Genomic DNA, 15,826 nt, shown 5'->3' with positions numbered 1-15,826 from the left:
GCACATCTTTTGGGTTGTGAGGCGAACCCCACGCAAACACGAGGAGAATGTGCAAACTCCTCATCGACAGTGACCCAGAACCGGGATTGAACCTGGGACCTCGACGCCGTGAGGCAGCAGTGCTAGCCACTGTGCTTCCCTGTTTTGCGACAGATCTGAGGTTGAAGACCCAGTCTTGTACTTTGACAAGCTGCAGTCATAGATGATCCGTGACCAAATAGTCTTTCGCACATTCGTGAGAGATTGTTGCGGGAAGACAACCTCACATTAGAAAATGCCATTAAGATCTGTCAGGCAAGTGAGTTGGCTGCACAGCAGCTCAGTTTAAAAGACGTTGATTGGAGAAGGCGCTGGTGCCATCAGCTCTGTGACGCAGTCGAAAAAGAAACGTGGTCTTGGTGTGGGCGGCCATTTTAAGAGCACTGTGACGCAGTCGAAAAATAGGATCTCCGTGCGGGTGGCCATTTTGAGCACACCGTTGTGCAGCATCAAATGAAATGTGGTCTCAATGACATTTGCCACAAAGATGTCCTGCACTAGTTGTCTTGTTATGCTCTTGGCTTGGCATAAGTGGCTTCATTTATGTGTACGCTGACAAAGGAAGGTTCAGACGTGGAGATAACTTCAACGCGTTTATTAAACTATTTACAATTCTCTTACTTAGGTTTGCCTCGACTGTTGATCCTTCTATAGCTACTCAGACTGACAAACCAGTCTGCTACAATCATGTGGTGGGTGTGATATTGAATCAACCCTGTGTCTCTACTCACTGAGTGTCTCCACTGGAAGGAGGAAGATCATGTGTGCTGTGTCCTTTATATATGGGTTGGTGTAATGCCCCCCTGTGATATGTCACCTCTGTGTGTATCGTGAATGCCCATTGGTCATGTCCTATCTTACTGACCTATTGGTTGAGTGCCTGTGTGTCATGTCTCTGGTGCTCCCTCTAGTATCTAGCTAGTCTACATGTATTTACATTAACCCCTTGTGTATGTACAGTGATGCATATCACCACACTAGTTTGTCACAAATATAGCAGAACAAATCATTTTGCTCGGCAATTCACCTTGTGTCTGACAATTACCCGAACAGAAGCGAGGAGTGCGGATAAGGACAAATGCATAGATGACCGGGTTGATGTGAGCAGGATCTCTGTAAGGGACATAAAAGGTTCATCCAGCCAAAGCAAAGATTCCTTTCTTAAAATTTGCAGCCACAGTGAGGCGAATGCGGGGACCATGGAGGACAGATGGACAATCCTGCTAATGGTTAATGGCAAGCCAATCAACTGTAGGCTTGATATGGGAGCTGATATGACAATCTGATCCCATTGTCAGTGGTGGGACGACCAAACGTCAAGCCAAAAATGATCCCAAGAGCATGTGAGCTCAAAGTCACTGTCAAGGACAGGACATGCTGGATGGTATCGTCAAGTGGAGACAGAGCACGAATTGCTCATTGAAGTGGAGGCGTGTGAAGAGCCCGGCTCGTCAAGAGGGTGTACACTGAAGGAAACATGGCACCCCGCCGATTATATCTGTTGAATTGATTATGAAGAACCACGCGGAGGTGTTTCAAGGATTTGGCACCCTACCCCATATATTGCATTCAGCTGAAGGAGAATGTGAAGCCGGTCATGCATGCGCCCAGACATGTGCCTGCACTGCTGAGGGACAAACTAAAGGCCGAGTTATAAAGAATAATGGCTTTAGTCATCATCAGGCTCATGGAGAGGCCCACCGACTGGGTCAACTCCATGGTGTGTGTAAAATAAAGGAATTGCGAACTGAGGATATGTATGGACCCCAAGGATCTCAACCTGAACATAAAAAGGGAGCACTACCCTATCCCGAAGAGGGAAGAAATAACGTGCAAAATGGCTGGAGTGACATGCGTCGCAAGATTTCTGGCAGCTTAAGCTCGACAATGCAAGCACAAGGTTGTGAACCTTCAACACCCCCTTTGGGCTCTACTGCTTCTGGCGAATACCGTTCGGCATACATTTTTCATTGTGCCATGGAGCACGTAGTGGAAGGAGTATGTTGACGATATTATAATCTGGGGTTCCACACGTGAGGAGCATGATGAGTCCCACAAAAGGTCAGCAAGAATGGCCTCTAGCTCCATCAGATAAAATGCCAAATCGGAGTTGGTAACATCACCTTTTTAGGGGGCAGGCTCTCTGCAAAAGGTATGCAGCCGGATGATGCAAAGATTGAAGCTATCCTAGCCATACCGAGACCCACAGACAAAAAAGGTGTCTTACGCATACTTGGGATGATCAACCTTATGGGCAGTTTTATTCCTCACCTGGTCTCCAAAACATCCCAGCTATTGGACTCGATTTTTAAAAAAAAAGGATGTAGTTTTTCAGTGGTCCCCCAAACACGAACACTGGCATGCGCTGCGAATCTCACTGACGACAGTGCCAGTCCTTGCTTTCTTTGACCCGACAAAGAAGACAAAAGATTTCCACTGATGCATCTCAGGATGGTCTTGGAGCAGTACTTCTGCAGCAGGGTGTAGACGACAGCTGGCTGCCGGTGGCATATGTGTCGAGAGCAATGACCGAAACAGAGCACCGGTATGATCAGATTGAAAAGAAATTCCTTGGGCTAGTTACGGGTTTAGAAACATTTCATGACTGTGTATGGGTTGCCTCATTTACCGCCGGCAAGTACCTGCTCTCTCGCTCTCTCTCTCTCACACACCACGGGAATCAATGAGGTTGCGTGGTTGATGACTGTGTTCAACTTCATGTCAATCCCGTCGCTTCTAGTCTCCAATGAGACTTTGTGTCTCATTAAGGCAGGAACAGTCGCAGATACGGTCCTGCAAAAGTTGGTCAAATGTCTGAGAGGGGTGGCTTAAAGGTTCCTGCTCTGGATACTACAATGTACAGTTGGAACTCAGTGAGGCAAATGGTGAGCAGCACGGTTGCACAGTGGTTAGCATTGCTGCCCAAGGCGCTGAGTACCCGGGTTCGAATCCCGGCTCTGGGTCACTGTCCGTGTGGAGTTTGCATGTTCTCCGTGTCTGCGTGGGTTTCACCCCTGTGGTGATCCACTGTGTAATTGTGTGTGTCTGTGTGTGTGTGTGCCTGTATTAGGGGATGTACAGTAGTACCTGTACTACAGGTTCGCTGGTAGCCCCTGATGGCTAGCTCCGCCCACAAGGAGCCGTATAAATATGCATGAGTTCTCCTGAGCAGCCATTCTACCAGCTGCAGTCGGAGGATAAACATCTAACTGTAATAAAGCCTCTATTGTACCCATTCGAGTCTTTAGTACGATTGATACCGCATCAATTTATTACAGTTAGATTTTCCACATCATGGACATCAGGATCAAACCAGATCGCCTGCAGCTGGATCCGCACTCGCCGAACGCCAGAAAGGACTTTAATCACTGGCTGGCTTGCTTTAAGGCCTATATCAACTCAGTGACCCCCGAGCCGATGGAAGCTCAGAAAATCCAGGTTCTCCACTCAAGGTTGAGCTCCAGCGTGTTCCTGCTGATACAGGATGCACCGAATTACGCAGGTGCCATGGACCTCCTTAAAGAAAACTACATCCAGAAGACAAACGCTCTATTTGTAAGGCATGTACTCGCCACTCGCGTACAACTACCTGGTGAGTCGATTCAAGACTTCTGGCGGGCCCTTATCCCTCTCTTACGGGACTGCGGCTGCCAGGCCGTCACGGCCACGGAACATTCTAATCTGCTCATGCGTGATGCATTCGTGACGGGGGTTGCATCGGACCCCATCGACTGCTGGGAGGGGCCGCACTCGACCTAACAGAGGCGAAAGCTTTAGCGCTCTCATGACGGTCGCTTCTCGTAATGTCCAGTCCTACCCCGCTTGCTGCGCGGCCCACCCATCCTACCCCTCATGGATCCCGCAACCCCCCCCCCCCCCGGTCTGGGGCCACACCTACGCAATATGCCTGCACTGCCTGCCACACCGCGCACTGTGGGGGTCTCCACTGCTAATTCTGCGGCCAACAGAAGCAACCCCGCCAGCGCTGCCCAGCCCGCGCCGCCACCTGCAAATCCTGCGGCAAGGGCCACTTTGCGACAGAGTGCCAGGCCCGCGCAGTTGCCGCTATCGCGCCTGATTTCGCTCCCTTCCCCCCCCCCCCCCCCAGCCGATCGCACAATGGGCACAGTCATCCTCTGCTCCCGGGGCCACGTGCACCAGTGGGCGCCGCCATATTCTCCCCCCAGGTCCACATGCGGCCTGTGGGTGCCGCCATCTTGCGCCGCTCCCACAACGGGCGCACCATGGGCGCCGCCATCTTCTCCTCTTCCCCCCCCCCCCCCCAGGTCCACATGCGGCCAGTGGGTGCCGCCGTCTTGTCCCGCGCCCGCAACGTGCACTGCATGGGCGCCGCCATCTTCTCCCCCACAGGTCCTTTGGATGGCGCCATCGCTGCCATTTTGTCTCCCCCTTGGGACTGGACCGCTGGACACGGGTTGCTGCGGACTCCTCGGACGACCGCCCGCTGCTTGCCTCCATGATGCTGGACCAGTCCCGTCCTCTCAACCTGGCCACCGCTTCGACGATGGTGCTAATCAACGGCCACGCGACCTCCTGCCTACTAGACTCCGGGAGCACCGACAGCTTCATCCACCCGGACACGTAAGGCGCTGCTCCCTCATGGTCCATCCCGCCAACCAGCGGATCTCCCTGGCCTCCGGATCCCACTCTGTCCCAATCCGAGGTTTCTGTGTGGTCAACCTCCCCGTGCAAGGCGTTGAATTCAGCGGTTTACGCCTGTACGTTCTCCCCAATCTCTGTGCTACACTATTACTGGGCCTGGATTTTCAACGTAACCTCCAGAGTCTCACCCTCAAATTCGGCAGGCCCCTACCCCCACTCACCGTTTGCGGCCTCACGACCGTCAAGGTTGACCCTCCCTCCCTCTTTTTGCCAATCTAACTAGGGATTGCAAGCCCGTCGCCACTAGGAGCAGACGGTACAACGCCCAGGACAAGGTCTTCATCAGGTCCGAGGTCCAGCGGCTGCTTCGGGAGGGTATTATTGAGGCCAGCAATAGCCCCTGGAGAGCCCAAGTGGTAGTGGTTAAAACTGGGGAGAAACACAGGATGGTCGTGGATTACAGCCAGACCATCAATCGGTACACGCAGCTCGACGCGTACCGCCTCCCTCGCATATCTGATATGGTCAATCAGATTGCACAGTACTGGGTCTTCTCAATGATTGACCTTAAATCCGTAACCCACCAGCTCCCCATCCGCAAATCGAAACATCCATACGCTGCCTTCGAGGCGGACGGTCGCCTCTATCAATTTCTTAGGGTTCCCTTCGGCGTCACTAACAGGGTCTCAGTATTCCAAAGAGAAATGGACTGAATGGTTGACCGGTACGGACTGCGAGCCACGTTTCCGTACTTAGATTATGTCACCATCTGCGGCCAAGACCAGCACGACCACGACGCCAACCTTGTCAAATTTCTCCACACCGCATCTCTCCTCAGCCTCACGTACAACAAGGAGACATGCGTGTTCAGCACTAACCACTTGGCCATCCTCGGCTATCTAGTCCAAAACGGACTCCTGGGGCCCGATTCCGACCGCATGCGCCCCCTCATGGAGCTCCCCCTTCCCCACTGCCCCAAGGCTCTCAAACGCTGCCTGGGGTTCTTCTCCTACTACGCCCAGTGAGTCCCACAATACGCGGCAAGGCCCGCCCACTGATATAGTCCACTCAGTTTCCCCTCACGGCCGAGGCACAACATGCCTTCGCCCGTATGAGAGCGACATAGCCAAGGCCGGGATGCATGCAGTAGATGAGACACTGCCCTTTCAAGTACAGAGCGACGCTTCAGATGTCGCCCTTGCCGCCACTCTAAACCAGGCAGGCAGACCCGTGGCATTCTTTTCCCGCACCCTCCATGCCTCCGAAATTCGACATTCGTCTGTTGAAAAGGAGGCCCAGGCAATCGTTGAAGCGGTGCGGCACTGGAGGCATTACCTGGCCGGCAGGAGATTCACTCTCCTCACTGACCAGCGGTCGGTAGCCTTCATGTTCAACAACATGCAGCAGGGCAAGATCAAAAATGATAAAATCTTGTGGTGGAGAATCGAGCTCTCCACCTATAATTACTAAATCTTGTATCGCCTCAGCGAGTCCCAGACACCCTCTCCCGAGGTACATGTGCCAGCGCACCAGTAGACCAGCTCCGTGCCCTGCACGATAGCCTTTGCCATCCGGGGGTCACTCGGTTGTACCACCTCGTCAAAGCCCGCAATCTGCCCTACTCCTTCGAGGAAGTACGGACAGTCACCACAGACTGCCAGGTCTGTGTGGAGTGCAAGCAGCACTTCTACCGGCCAGACCGCGCGCTCCTGGTGAAAGCGTCCCGCCCCTTTGAACTCCTCAGTGTGGATTTCAAAGGGTCCCTCCCCTCCACCGACCGCAACACACACATCCTTAGTGTGGTCGATGAATTCTCCAGGTTCCCATTCGCCATCCCATGCCCGGATATGACGTCTGGCACCGTCATCAAGGCCCTCGACTCCATATTCGCTCTGTTCGGTTTTCCTGACTACATCCACAGCGACAGGGGATCCTCATTCATGAGCGATGAGCTGCGTCAGTTCCTGCTCAGCAGGGGTATCGCCTCCAGCAGGACGACCAGCTACAACCCCCGGGGAAACGGGCACGTAGAGAGAGAGAATGGGACGGTATGGAGGGCCGTCCAGCTGGCCCTACGGTCCAGAAACCTCCCAGACGCTCGCTGGCAGCAGGTCCTCCCGGATGCACTGCACTCCATCCCGTCTCTACTGTGCACTGCCACGAATAACACACCCCATGAACGTGTTTTTACCTTCTCTAGGAAGTCCACATCCGGGGTGTCGCTCCCTGACTTGGCTTGCAGCTCCAGGGCCGGTTCTACTGCGTAGGCATGTCCGACTCCACAAGGCGGACCCCTTGGTGGACAGGGTACGCCTGCTCCACGCAAACCCCCAGTATGCCTACGTGGAGTTCCCCGACGGCCGCCAGGATACGGTCTCGCTCAGGGACCTGGCTCCCTCGGGTGCCACTCCCACTCCCACACACCTCCCCACCCACATGCCACCCGCGCTCCCAGCCCCACCAGGTCCATCCCTCCTCCCCCTGCCCACGCTAGAGGACGAGGAAGATTTCGGTACGCTCCCGGAGTCATCCAGCTACTGGCCAGCACCAACTCCGCAGCACCGACGCCGACACCTCCTGTACAGACATTGCCACCACTGTTACGTCGCTCCCAGCGAACTGTCAGACCACCGGACAGACTTAACCTCTGACGGGCACCGGGTTACAAGATGGACACATTGTTTTTCCTCCCCCCTGTAAATAATTCACAATTCTGTATATAGTTTCACGCCATCCCCGCCGGACCCATTTTTAACAGGGGGTGAATGTGGTGATCCACTGTGTAATTGTGTGTGTGCCTTTATTAGGGGATGTACAGTAGTACCTATACTCCAGGTTCGCCGGTAGCCCCTGCTGGCTAGCTCCGCCCACAAGGAGCCATATAAATATGCATGAGTTCTCCTGAGCAGCCATTCTACCAGCTGCAGTCGGAGGATAAACATCTAATTGTAATAAAGCCTCTATCGTACCCATTCGAGTCTTTAGTATGATTGATAGCGCATCAACCCCCAAAACTCAAAGATGTGCAGGGTAGCTGGATTGGCCATGCTAAATTGCTGCTTAATTGGAAAAAATAATTGGGTACTCTGAGGCAAATGGTCTCCTTCTGCGGCAGCACAGAATCATCATCCCACATTCTTTGAGGCCGCTCATGCTTAAGAAGCTTCATGAAGGGCACCTAGCCATCGATAAGTGCAAACGTAGGACCAGGTAGACGATCTATTGGCCTGGCATCACCCAAGACATTGCAGATATGGTTGACTACTGTGACAAGTGTCAGAAATTTCTCTGCAAACAAAGCAATGAGTTGATGCATGTGGGGGACATCATTGCAAGTCCATGGCAGAAAGTGAGCAAGGACCTGTTCCATTTCAATAGACTATCTGATAGTTATTGACTACTTCTCGAACTATCCAGAGGTTGCACAGTTGGTAAACTCGACTGCTAGGTGTGTCATCCAGCATGTCAAGCGATTTTTGCCCAACGTGGCGTACCATCTATTGTCATGTCGGAAAGTGGGCTGTGTTTCAAAAGTCACGAATGGACTGGATTTGCTCATTGCTATGCCTTCAGGCACAACTGCTCTAGCCCCAGACGAATGGGAAGGCAGAAAAGGGTGTAGATATCGTGAAGCAGCTGCTGAAGAAGGCCCTTAATAGCTGGGAAGATATATATTTGGTGTGTCTAAGCTATCGTTTGGCGCCACTCATAAATGGACTGTCACCAGCACAGCTGCTCATGAACCGGCAGCTACAGACAACCTTGCCTTCCATAGTGGGTCCCCCATAAATCGACAAATTAAGAGGAACTTGTTTCTTCAAAAGAGGAAGCAGAAAGAGATTAATGATCGATCTACAAGGAAGCTCAACACCGTCCGACTAGAGGGTCCCAACGGCAATGGATGGGTAAAGCTGGCAAAGGTTTTGCAACAGGCAGATCCATACTCATTTATGGTGATCACTGAGGAAGATTCACTCCTGTGAAGGAGCCAAACACCTTTACAACAAGTGCAACGGCCTTTCATGCTGAATCTAGTGGGAGAGCTGGGGTGCAATCCTAAGCTTGAAGAGGACACAAACCACCCAGCAGAGCCAGTGGTCAAGGACGCATCCGCAGTGATGCATGTGGAACGACCAACAACAGATGAAGATGGGATATTCGCACCAACTCAGCCAGGAGGTCCAGAGTAAGGTGCAAGCCTGACAGACTGAACTTGTAACAACAGATGTTTCAACCAATCCGGCATGTTATTTTTAAAAGTTATATTTGTAAATATCTATGCCTTCAGAGGGAGGGGGATGTGGTGATGTGAAGACATGCATAAATGTATATATGTATTACGTTGCATATCAGTGCATGAAATCATAGGTATGACCTCCGGCCAGCGGGTGGTGTCACGTGACAGAAGCAGCCAGGCAGTTGGTGGTGGGACGTACAGCAGGATGGTCGCATTTAGAATATCTCCCTAGGAATTTGAGTAGCTTTCTCTGTATATAAATCTTTTAGTTATTTTTCCATGGGTTTCATAAGTCATTGTCCTGGTTGAACACATGTATGTTCTGTGTACATCTTCGTCATTCGTGGAACCACAGAACACAACAGGTAGCAATTTCCTCCCATCTGATGATTGGAGAGCATTTTCTCACTGCATTTCTGTAACCACTGAGTAGAGGTCTGTGTTTCCAATTGCTTTGGGTTGAACCCCCACCCCCACACACTCACTCACCTCACTCACTCTCTCTCTCTCTCTCTCTCTCTCTCTCTTCCCCCCCCCCCCCCCCCCCCTCTCTCTCTCTCTCTCTCTCTCTCTCTCTCGCCCCCCTCTCTCTCTCTCTCTCTCGCCCCCCTCTCCTTGTGTAGCTCTCCTTCACAGCCTTGCTCCAGCTTTCTAACAGCTTAGAAATGATGGTGCAAGAAAGGGACCTGAGCCAGCCATTATAAGGCTGTTTGTCGTTTTTAAATTATGGGCTTACATTGCATCATGAGTAACAGTGAACTCGAATGCTGACCTTTTCAGTGCAATGTGGTATTAATATCAAGAACTGTAACATTCAACAAGAGGAGTGCTGCTTTGCTATTAGCAGAAAGAGCCCCTTCTCTTTCGCTCCATCTCCTGTTATTTTCATTTATTCCCCTTTCTCTCGATTGTCTTTCCAGTTGAATGCTCATTGGGCCATATGTGTTTCCCATGTGTATGCGACTGTCTCTTCACCGTTCTGTATGTAGGCCACAGCTGTGTCTTTAAGTGATTATAGTACACATGCCACTTTCTGTGCGGGAAGCAGGCCTGTGTTCTATTAGGAAGGAAGGTTGCAGGGTCTGCTCACGCTGTTAGAGGAAGTATCTAGAAGGAATCTGAATGGTTTGAGTTCAGAGGTGAACATCCTAAAGGAAACTTAGACAGAATACGCAGTACTCAAGTATGATAATTGTTTCCTCTTTACTAAACTCTGCAGCTGCAATTTCCTTGGGGAAATTTTTGTGTGCGCTATTTGTTCAGAGTGTTTCGGTGGAATTCGTCGTCTTGTTATTGGTTAATCGGTGTGGCGCTCACTGGGAGTTTTCTAGCCCACGTCTTTTAACTCCCACCACAATTTCTAGCTTCAGGAACAGCTCAGTTATCCATGCAAGAAAGACATGCATTTTTACAATGCTTTTCACAAACTTAGGGCATTGCAGATTGCTTTAAAGCCAATGAAATGTTGTTGAAGTTTAATCACTGTTATAATGTGGGAAACGTGGCAGCCAGTTGTGCACAGCAAGATCCCACAAATAGCGGTGAGGTAATGACCAGACATTCTGCATTAATCATGTTGGCTGGGACACTGGGGAGGACTCCCCTGCTGCTCTTCAAAAGTGCCACTGGCCATGTTACATCCCCCTCAAAAGGGCAGGCTGGACCTCCATGTAATGTTTCCTCTCTGCTACTATAGCTGTACACTCTGGAATTCCCCCCAAGGCCTATCCCCCTCTCCCACCTTTAGGATCCTCATGAGAACTCACATCTTTGACAAAACGTTTGATTATCCCTTCTATTCTCCCCTCCTTTTATTTACTTCAGTCTCTGAAGGGCTGCATTAAAAGAAATTGTATGAGTCGTAAATAGAGGAAATAATGATTTTCAGTAAGGTGGTTGAGATCAGTCCTTCTCGAGAGGCCTAGGAAAATGAATGACATGGGGTTTTTTTGAGCCATGCAAATTAGACAGATCCCAACTTTAGTGATTGTACTCTGCTGTCTGAATTGATCTCAGGATTACGGTAAATGCACTTTAAAAAGTCCCTGGATTAAGGAGATCAGTCGAGGCTTCTGCAACCTCTGCTATCCAGTATTGGAGTGTGAGTGAAACTATTGTTAATGGCAAAAAAACATCTGGTTCACTAATGTTCTTCAGGGAAGGAAATCAGCCATCCTTATTTGGTCTGGACTACATATGACTCCAGATCCACAGCATTGCGCTTGACTCTTTAAAATGGCCTAGCAAGCCACTTAATTTTAGGGTAATTAGGGAGAGGCAAGAAACGTTGCCCTTGCCGGTGATGCCCATATACCCTGAAAAGAATGTACAAAGAGACACCTGAGAACGAGGTTCGGCTAGAAAGTTCCATATTATCCAATACCTGGCCACCATTCATTATCTGTAACAACATAGTTAAAAGGCCCAAGGTGTTTTAACATGCATACTGTTTCACATAAGGAGATAGGAGAGATGACCAAAAGCTTGGTCAACAAAGTAAGTTTTAAGGAGAAAGGTGGCAAAATTCGGGGAGTGAACTCTAGAGCTTAAATTCTAGACAGCTATGGGCATGACCACCATTGATTGGTCAAGGAAATAAGGGATACACAAGATTGCAGAATTGGAGGAGCACAGACATCTCATTTGAAGTGCTGGAGCAGGTTATAGAGATAGGGAAAGACAAGGTCATAGATTTGAAAACCAGGATGAGAATTTAGAGGTATTTGAATACAGGTTCACAAATAGAGAATGGGTCACTTGTTGCAGGGCTGTATTGATGTCATCTCGAAGTCCACTTTATGTTGAATCTTAGCCTGTGACTGACAGGAGACTTCTTGTATCCCTTTTAATTGAGGCTCTATACAAACCCAAAATTGCAGAGGTGAAGGGATATTTAATAAAAATGTTCTTGTAGGATGAGCAGCCCAAAGCAAGGGGCAAAGCAAAAGGCTGAAAACCCTTCTTCAGATGTGAGCGCCCACCTTTTGTGCCAACTTTCAAATCTTCACAACCCACTCTACCATTGTCACTACTCAACAACCATCAACTCTCCAATGGCTACCCCATTGTTTGTTAACTCCCAACCCCACACCATCATTTCCCCCCATCAACTGTGCTGTCAGCTCTCCTCGACATTGGGGGGGATTTTATTTTCATACCGTCTAATTTTCCATTTGAATATAATATCTGCAACTTATTACAATTAGCTTATGCATGTTAATCCTAGGAAGCAGTGACCTGTGGCCTTCCAGCCCTCCAAATAAATTGTTGGAAGTGCCGATCTGTGAATGTGGACACATCATTAATTTTCCTGAAGACTCACTGGGATGATTCCAACACATGGGGCGTGATTCTCCCAAATGGGAACAGAGTCCCATAGCCAGCGCGTTTAGCTACGTGTTTCCTGGTGCGCTCAGTGATGAGAAACACGTGGCTATTCTACACAACTCGCGTTATATAAGGGGCCTGAACAGGGAACGCATAGCCAAAGCCGCACATAACCTCGTTTTGTACAGTGGGGAGCTCCGCTCGCCTGAACTCAGCATAGCGAGAAATCGGGACGCCAATTAAAATTGGCATCCCGATCTCCAAAGCCCCCGAAACGATCCCTGACATGCAGCTGGGGGCTTCAATCCCCTGGGAGACCCCACTATTGCCATTCCATTTGGTCCCTGTTTATGGGGACCAGTGCTGAACGATGCTCGTCCAAGGTCTCTGAGGCGAAGGGGATAAATCCCAAAGCCTCCGGTGCCTCGGGAATCTGCACATTAGAGTGAGGCTAACTGCCTCGCTCTACTGCAGATTTGCCAAAAAGTGATCCGGCCCATAATGGGCGGGATTTACAATGCAACGACTTGCGAGATCCGACGCAATCTCGCGAGGCGTGGTGAGCCAGGTAGATCCGGGAGCGGGATCACCTGGCTTTTATCGGCCATTCTGCGCAACGGCGAGCTACCTTTCCGGCGCAGCATGGACATTGGATTGCATTCATTGTATCTAATTCCAAACGCTGCTACATTGCCACTCCACCTGTTCCAATTCAATCACCCTTCCCTCTGGACCATGCCAAACTTTGACGGGAGTGCAGGTGAGGCGATGTCAGACTCGCATGCAGTTCCAGAGCTTTGGACTTGGACAGCGGGAAGCATGGCTGCCAGGAGTGGGGCAATGGGAGTGAGGGATGCACAGGAATGATGAATCAGAGGGACATTGGGTTCTCCAGCTGAGAAGTCCATGGAAGGAGTCTAGGCTTGTGACTGCCAGCACCTGCATGGGGATGTGGTTTATTTGCCTCTCAGCATGTGGCAGGATGTACCAGCACGCATGACCTGCTCTGTGAGGCGAGGTTGAGAAAAGTGGCCAGAGTGTTTCTGGAACACTGACACAGTCGTTCCTGAGAGAGCAGTGAGGAGGTGGCTTGCTTTTGGTTTCAGTGTGAGGCGAGCGAGATATCAAGTGGTACTGTATGCTGTGTCAGCAAAGCTGCAGTAACCAGTGAAACGGGCCATAAACAGGACCATATGGCTGCTTTTCTATCGCTGCAAGAAAGTAATGCCGAGACAGACCCCATGCCCTCTAGAGCATGGGTTCTCTCTGATAAAGCCCCACCATCCCATTGAAAACAAAGCACTGGGGGTTTCTGCTGCTCTTCGCTTTGTTAGTACTCAAGAAAATGCCAAACCACACTGAACACCATGTTAATGTGGTGAAGCAGTGCTGATTTCTTGCTTTCATTCAGAAAAATAACTGGTAGGATAAAAAAACTTGCATTTATATAGCATCTTTTCACAATGTCCAAAAAGTATTATTGGTGAGTGGAATCTTGCCATATTTGTTCAAGGCGTCCGGTTCTGTCTGAAAACAGGCAGGCAGCTCTTAAGCTGCACAGACCAGTTTTCACTTCAGATCTTGAGTCTCTCTAAGTAAAAAGAAAAATCAATGCTCCTAGCTCCCAGCAGCCCCCCCCCCATGTAAATGTTTGGACCCCCCCCCTCACAAGTATTGGGGGCTCTTTCCCACAACAAAAGCGATAGGCTCTTCTCTCTCCCCCCCCCCCCCAAACAATGCCAACATTGGGGTACCCTCATTCACAGGCATTGGGTGACCCCCCCCACCCTCCCTTGCAGGCATCGGACAACCCCCTCTCATCCCCAACCCCCCTTGTAGGTATAGGGGTGACCGAACGCCCTCCCACCACCTCATTCGCAGGGGCACTATTAACCCCCTCATAGGCATCAGCCCTCCCCAACACACAAGAGGAACCACCCCTCCCATGGGGTTGCCCAGAGGGCCTATCCCTGGCACAGGTTAGCACTGTGCCAACCTGGCAATACCAACCTGTGCCGGGGGCAATGCTGGGGCACTGCCCAGGCATGTCCCTCTCCCGCAAGGGCTAGACTTGCCTTTGGGCCTCCGGGGAGAATCCTCTCGACTGAACTTGTTTTTCAAAACCCTTTATAAACCTCGCCAACATAACATCACGCCAGTGAGTTTAAATATTGAATGAGAGACTGATCCATGTGTTGGAGGCCTGGATAATAAAATGCATTCAAATCCATTAAAGTGAGGTTCTTGACCTTTTGTGGATGCGAACTGTGTGATGTCACCAGCAAGGTATGTGGAAAATCGGGAATTGTGTTTCCTGATTCTCTCCGGATTTTCCGGCCACGTCAGCGATCCCACGGACTAGTCACGTGGGCTCAAAATCACTTTCACATTCACTTCCTACGACAGCAGCTTCCAAATCTACAACCTCTACCGTCTAGAAGGACAAGGGCAGCAGATATATGGAAATATCAGCACCTGAAATTTGCTCACTCAGCCACACTCCACCCTGACTTAGAAATATATTGCTGTCCCTTCACTGTCAATGGGTCAAAATCCTGGGACATTCTCCCAAACAGCATTTTAGGCATTCCTACACTTTACATGGACTGCAGTGGTTCATTGGTAACATATTTTCATTGGATTCAAGCAGTTCCTTTTCCAAGGAAATTAGGGATAGACAACAAAAATGCTGGCCTAGCCCCTGATGCCCAAGTCCCATGAAAGAATCAAAACAAAAAGTCCCCAAATGATTTTGGAGATCTAAAGGATATTGCAGAAGTTCAGTCTTGCCAAACAAGAACCTTGATCACCCATATCATTTGCCCCTTTCGCCCACACCCACATTTTTGAAAATGATTTACGAGCAGTTATACTGTCTTCTCTCTCTCTCTCTCTCTCTCTCTCTCTCTCTCTCTCTGAAGAGTGACTCCATTCTTTGGATTCTGAGGCTCCCTCCTTGTGTTTCAGACTGCCCGACAGGCACAAGTTGTTTGGAGCAGGCTACCTGCACATCCTGACCTGTGCCACCCATGTGTTTTTATTCAGTCAACACTGGGTTGGAGAAAATAGGATGTTGAATAATGGTCATGTTCTTATTTGACCTATTTGCTTCTGGTTCCCCTCGTCACGCAGCATCCTGACATCCCTGGGTCAAAATCATGGAACTCCCCACCGAACAGCACTGAGGAAGTAACTCCACTGGGTGGAAGTAACTTCACTGGGTGGACTTCAGCAATTCAAGAAAGTGGCTCACAGCACTTGCTCAAGGGAAGTCTAGGAGTGAGAAATGAAAATCCGCTTTGCCAGTAATTTCCACATCCTGTGAATGGATTCGATGAGTGATGTCCCTTTGTGTAAATGTTTTAAATTTTCAGTGGTTAGGGCAGCATGTGGCGTAGTGGTTAGCACTGGGACTGCGGCGCTGAGGATCCGGGTTCGAATCCATGCCCTGGGTCACTGTCCATGTGGAGTTTGCACATTCTCTTCATCTCTGCGTGGGTTTCACCACCACAACCTAAAGATGTGCAGGTTAGGTAGGTTGGCCATGCTAAATTGCTCCTTAATTGGGAAAAAAAAATTGGGTACACTTAAAAAAAAAAA

At 50.0% G+C, this 15,826-nt stretch overlaps 1 protein-coding gene across 3 annotated transcripts in view; it reads left to right on the top strand.

The window, feature by feature from the left end:
- The window catches only part of LOC119973137 (ras association domain-containing protein 1-like), a 118,236-nt gene that overhangs the window by 43,899 nt on the left and 58,511 nt on the right, over window positions 1-15,826 (top strand). Inside the window, exon 1 of one of the 3 annotated variants that reach the window (XM_038810736.1) lies at window positions 9,144-9,264. The exons of the other annotated variants lie outside the window; for them this stretch is intronic. Coding sequence (XP_038666664.1) covers window positions 9,213-9,264 — 52 coding nt within the window. The 5' untranslated portion in view covers window positions 9,144-9,212. Of the gene's footprint in view, window positions 1-9,143; window positions 9,265-15,826 lie in introns of those variants that run through there. 3 annotated transcript variants of the gene reach the window in all.

Source organism: Scyliorhinus canicula, chromosome 11 (genome assembly GCF_902713615.1).
Source record: "Scyliorhinus canicula chromosome 11, sScyCan1.1, whole genome shotgun sequence".
In the NCBI taxonomy this organism is placed as follows: Eukaryota; Metazoa; Chordata; class Chondrichthyes; order Carcharhiniformes; family Scyliorhinidae; genus Scyliorhinus; species Scyliorhinus canicula.
The sequence above is the reverse complement of the archived record's forward strand: the minus strand, read 5'-3'. Positions and strand labels throughout refer to the sequence as shown.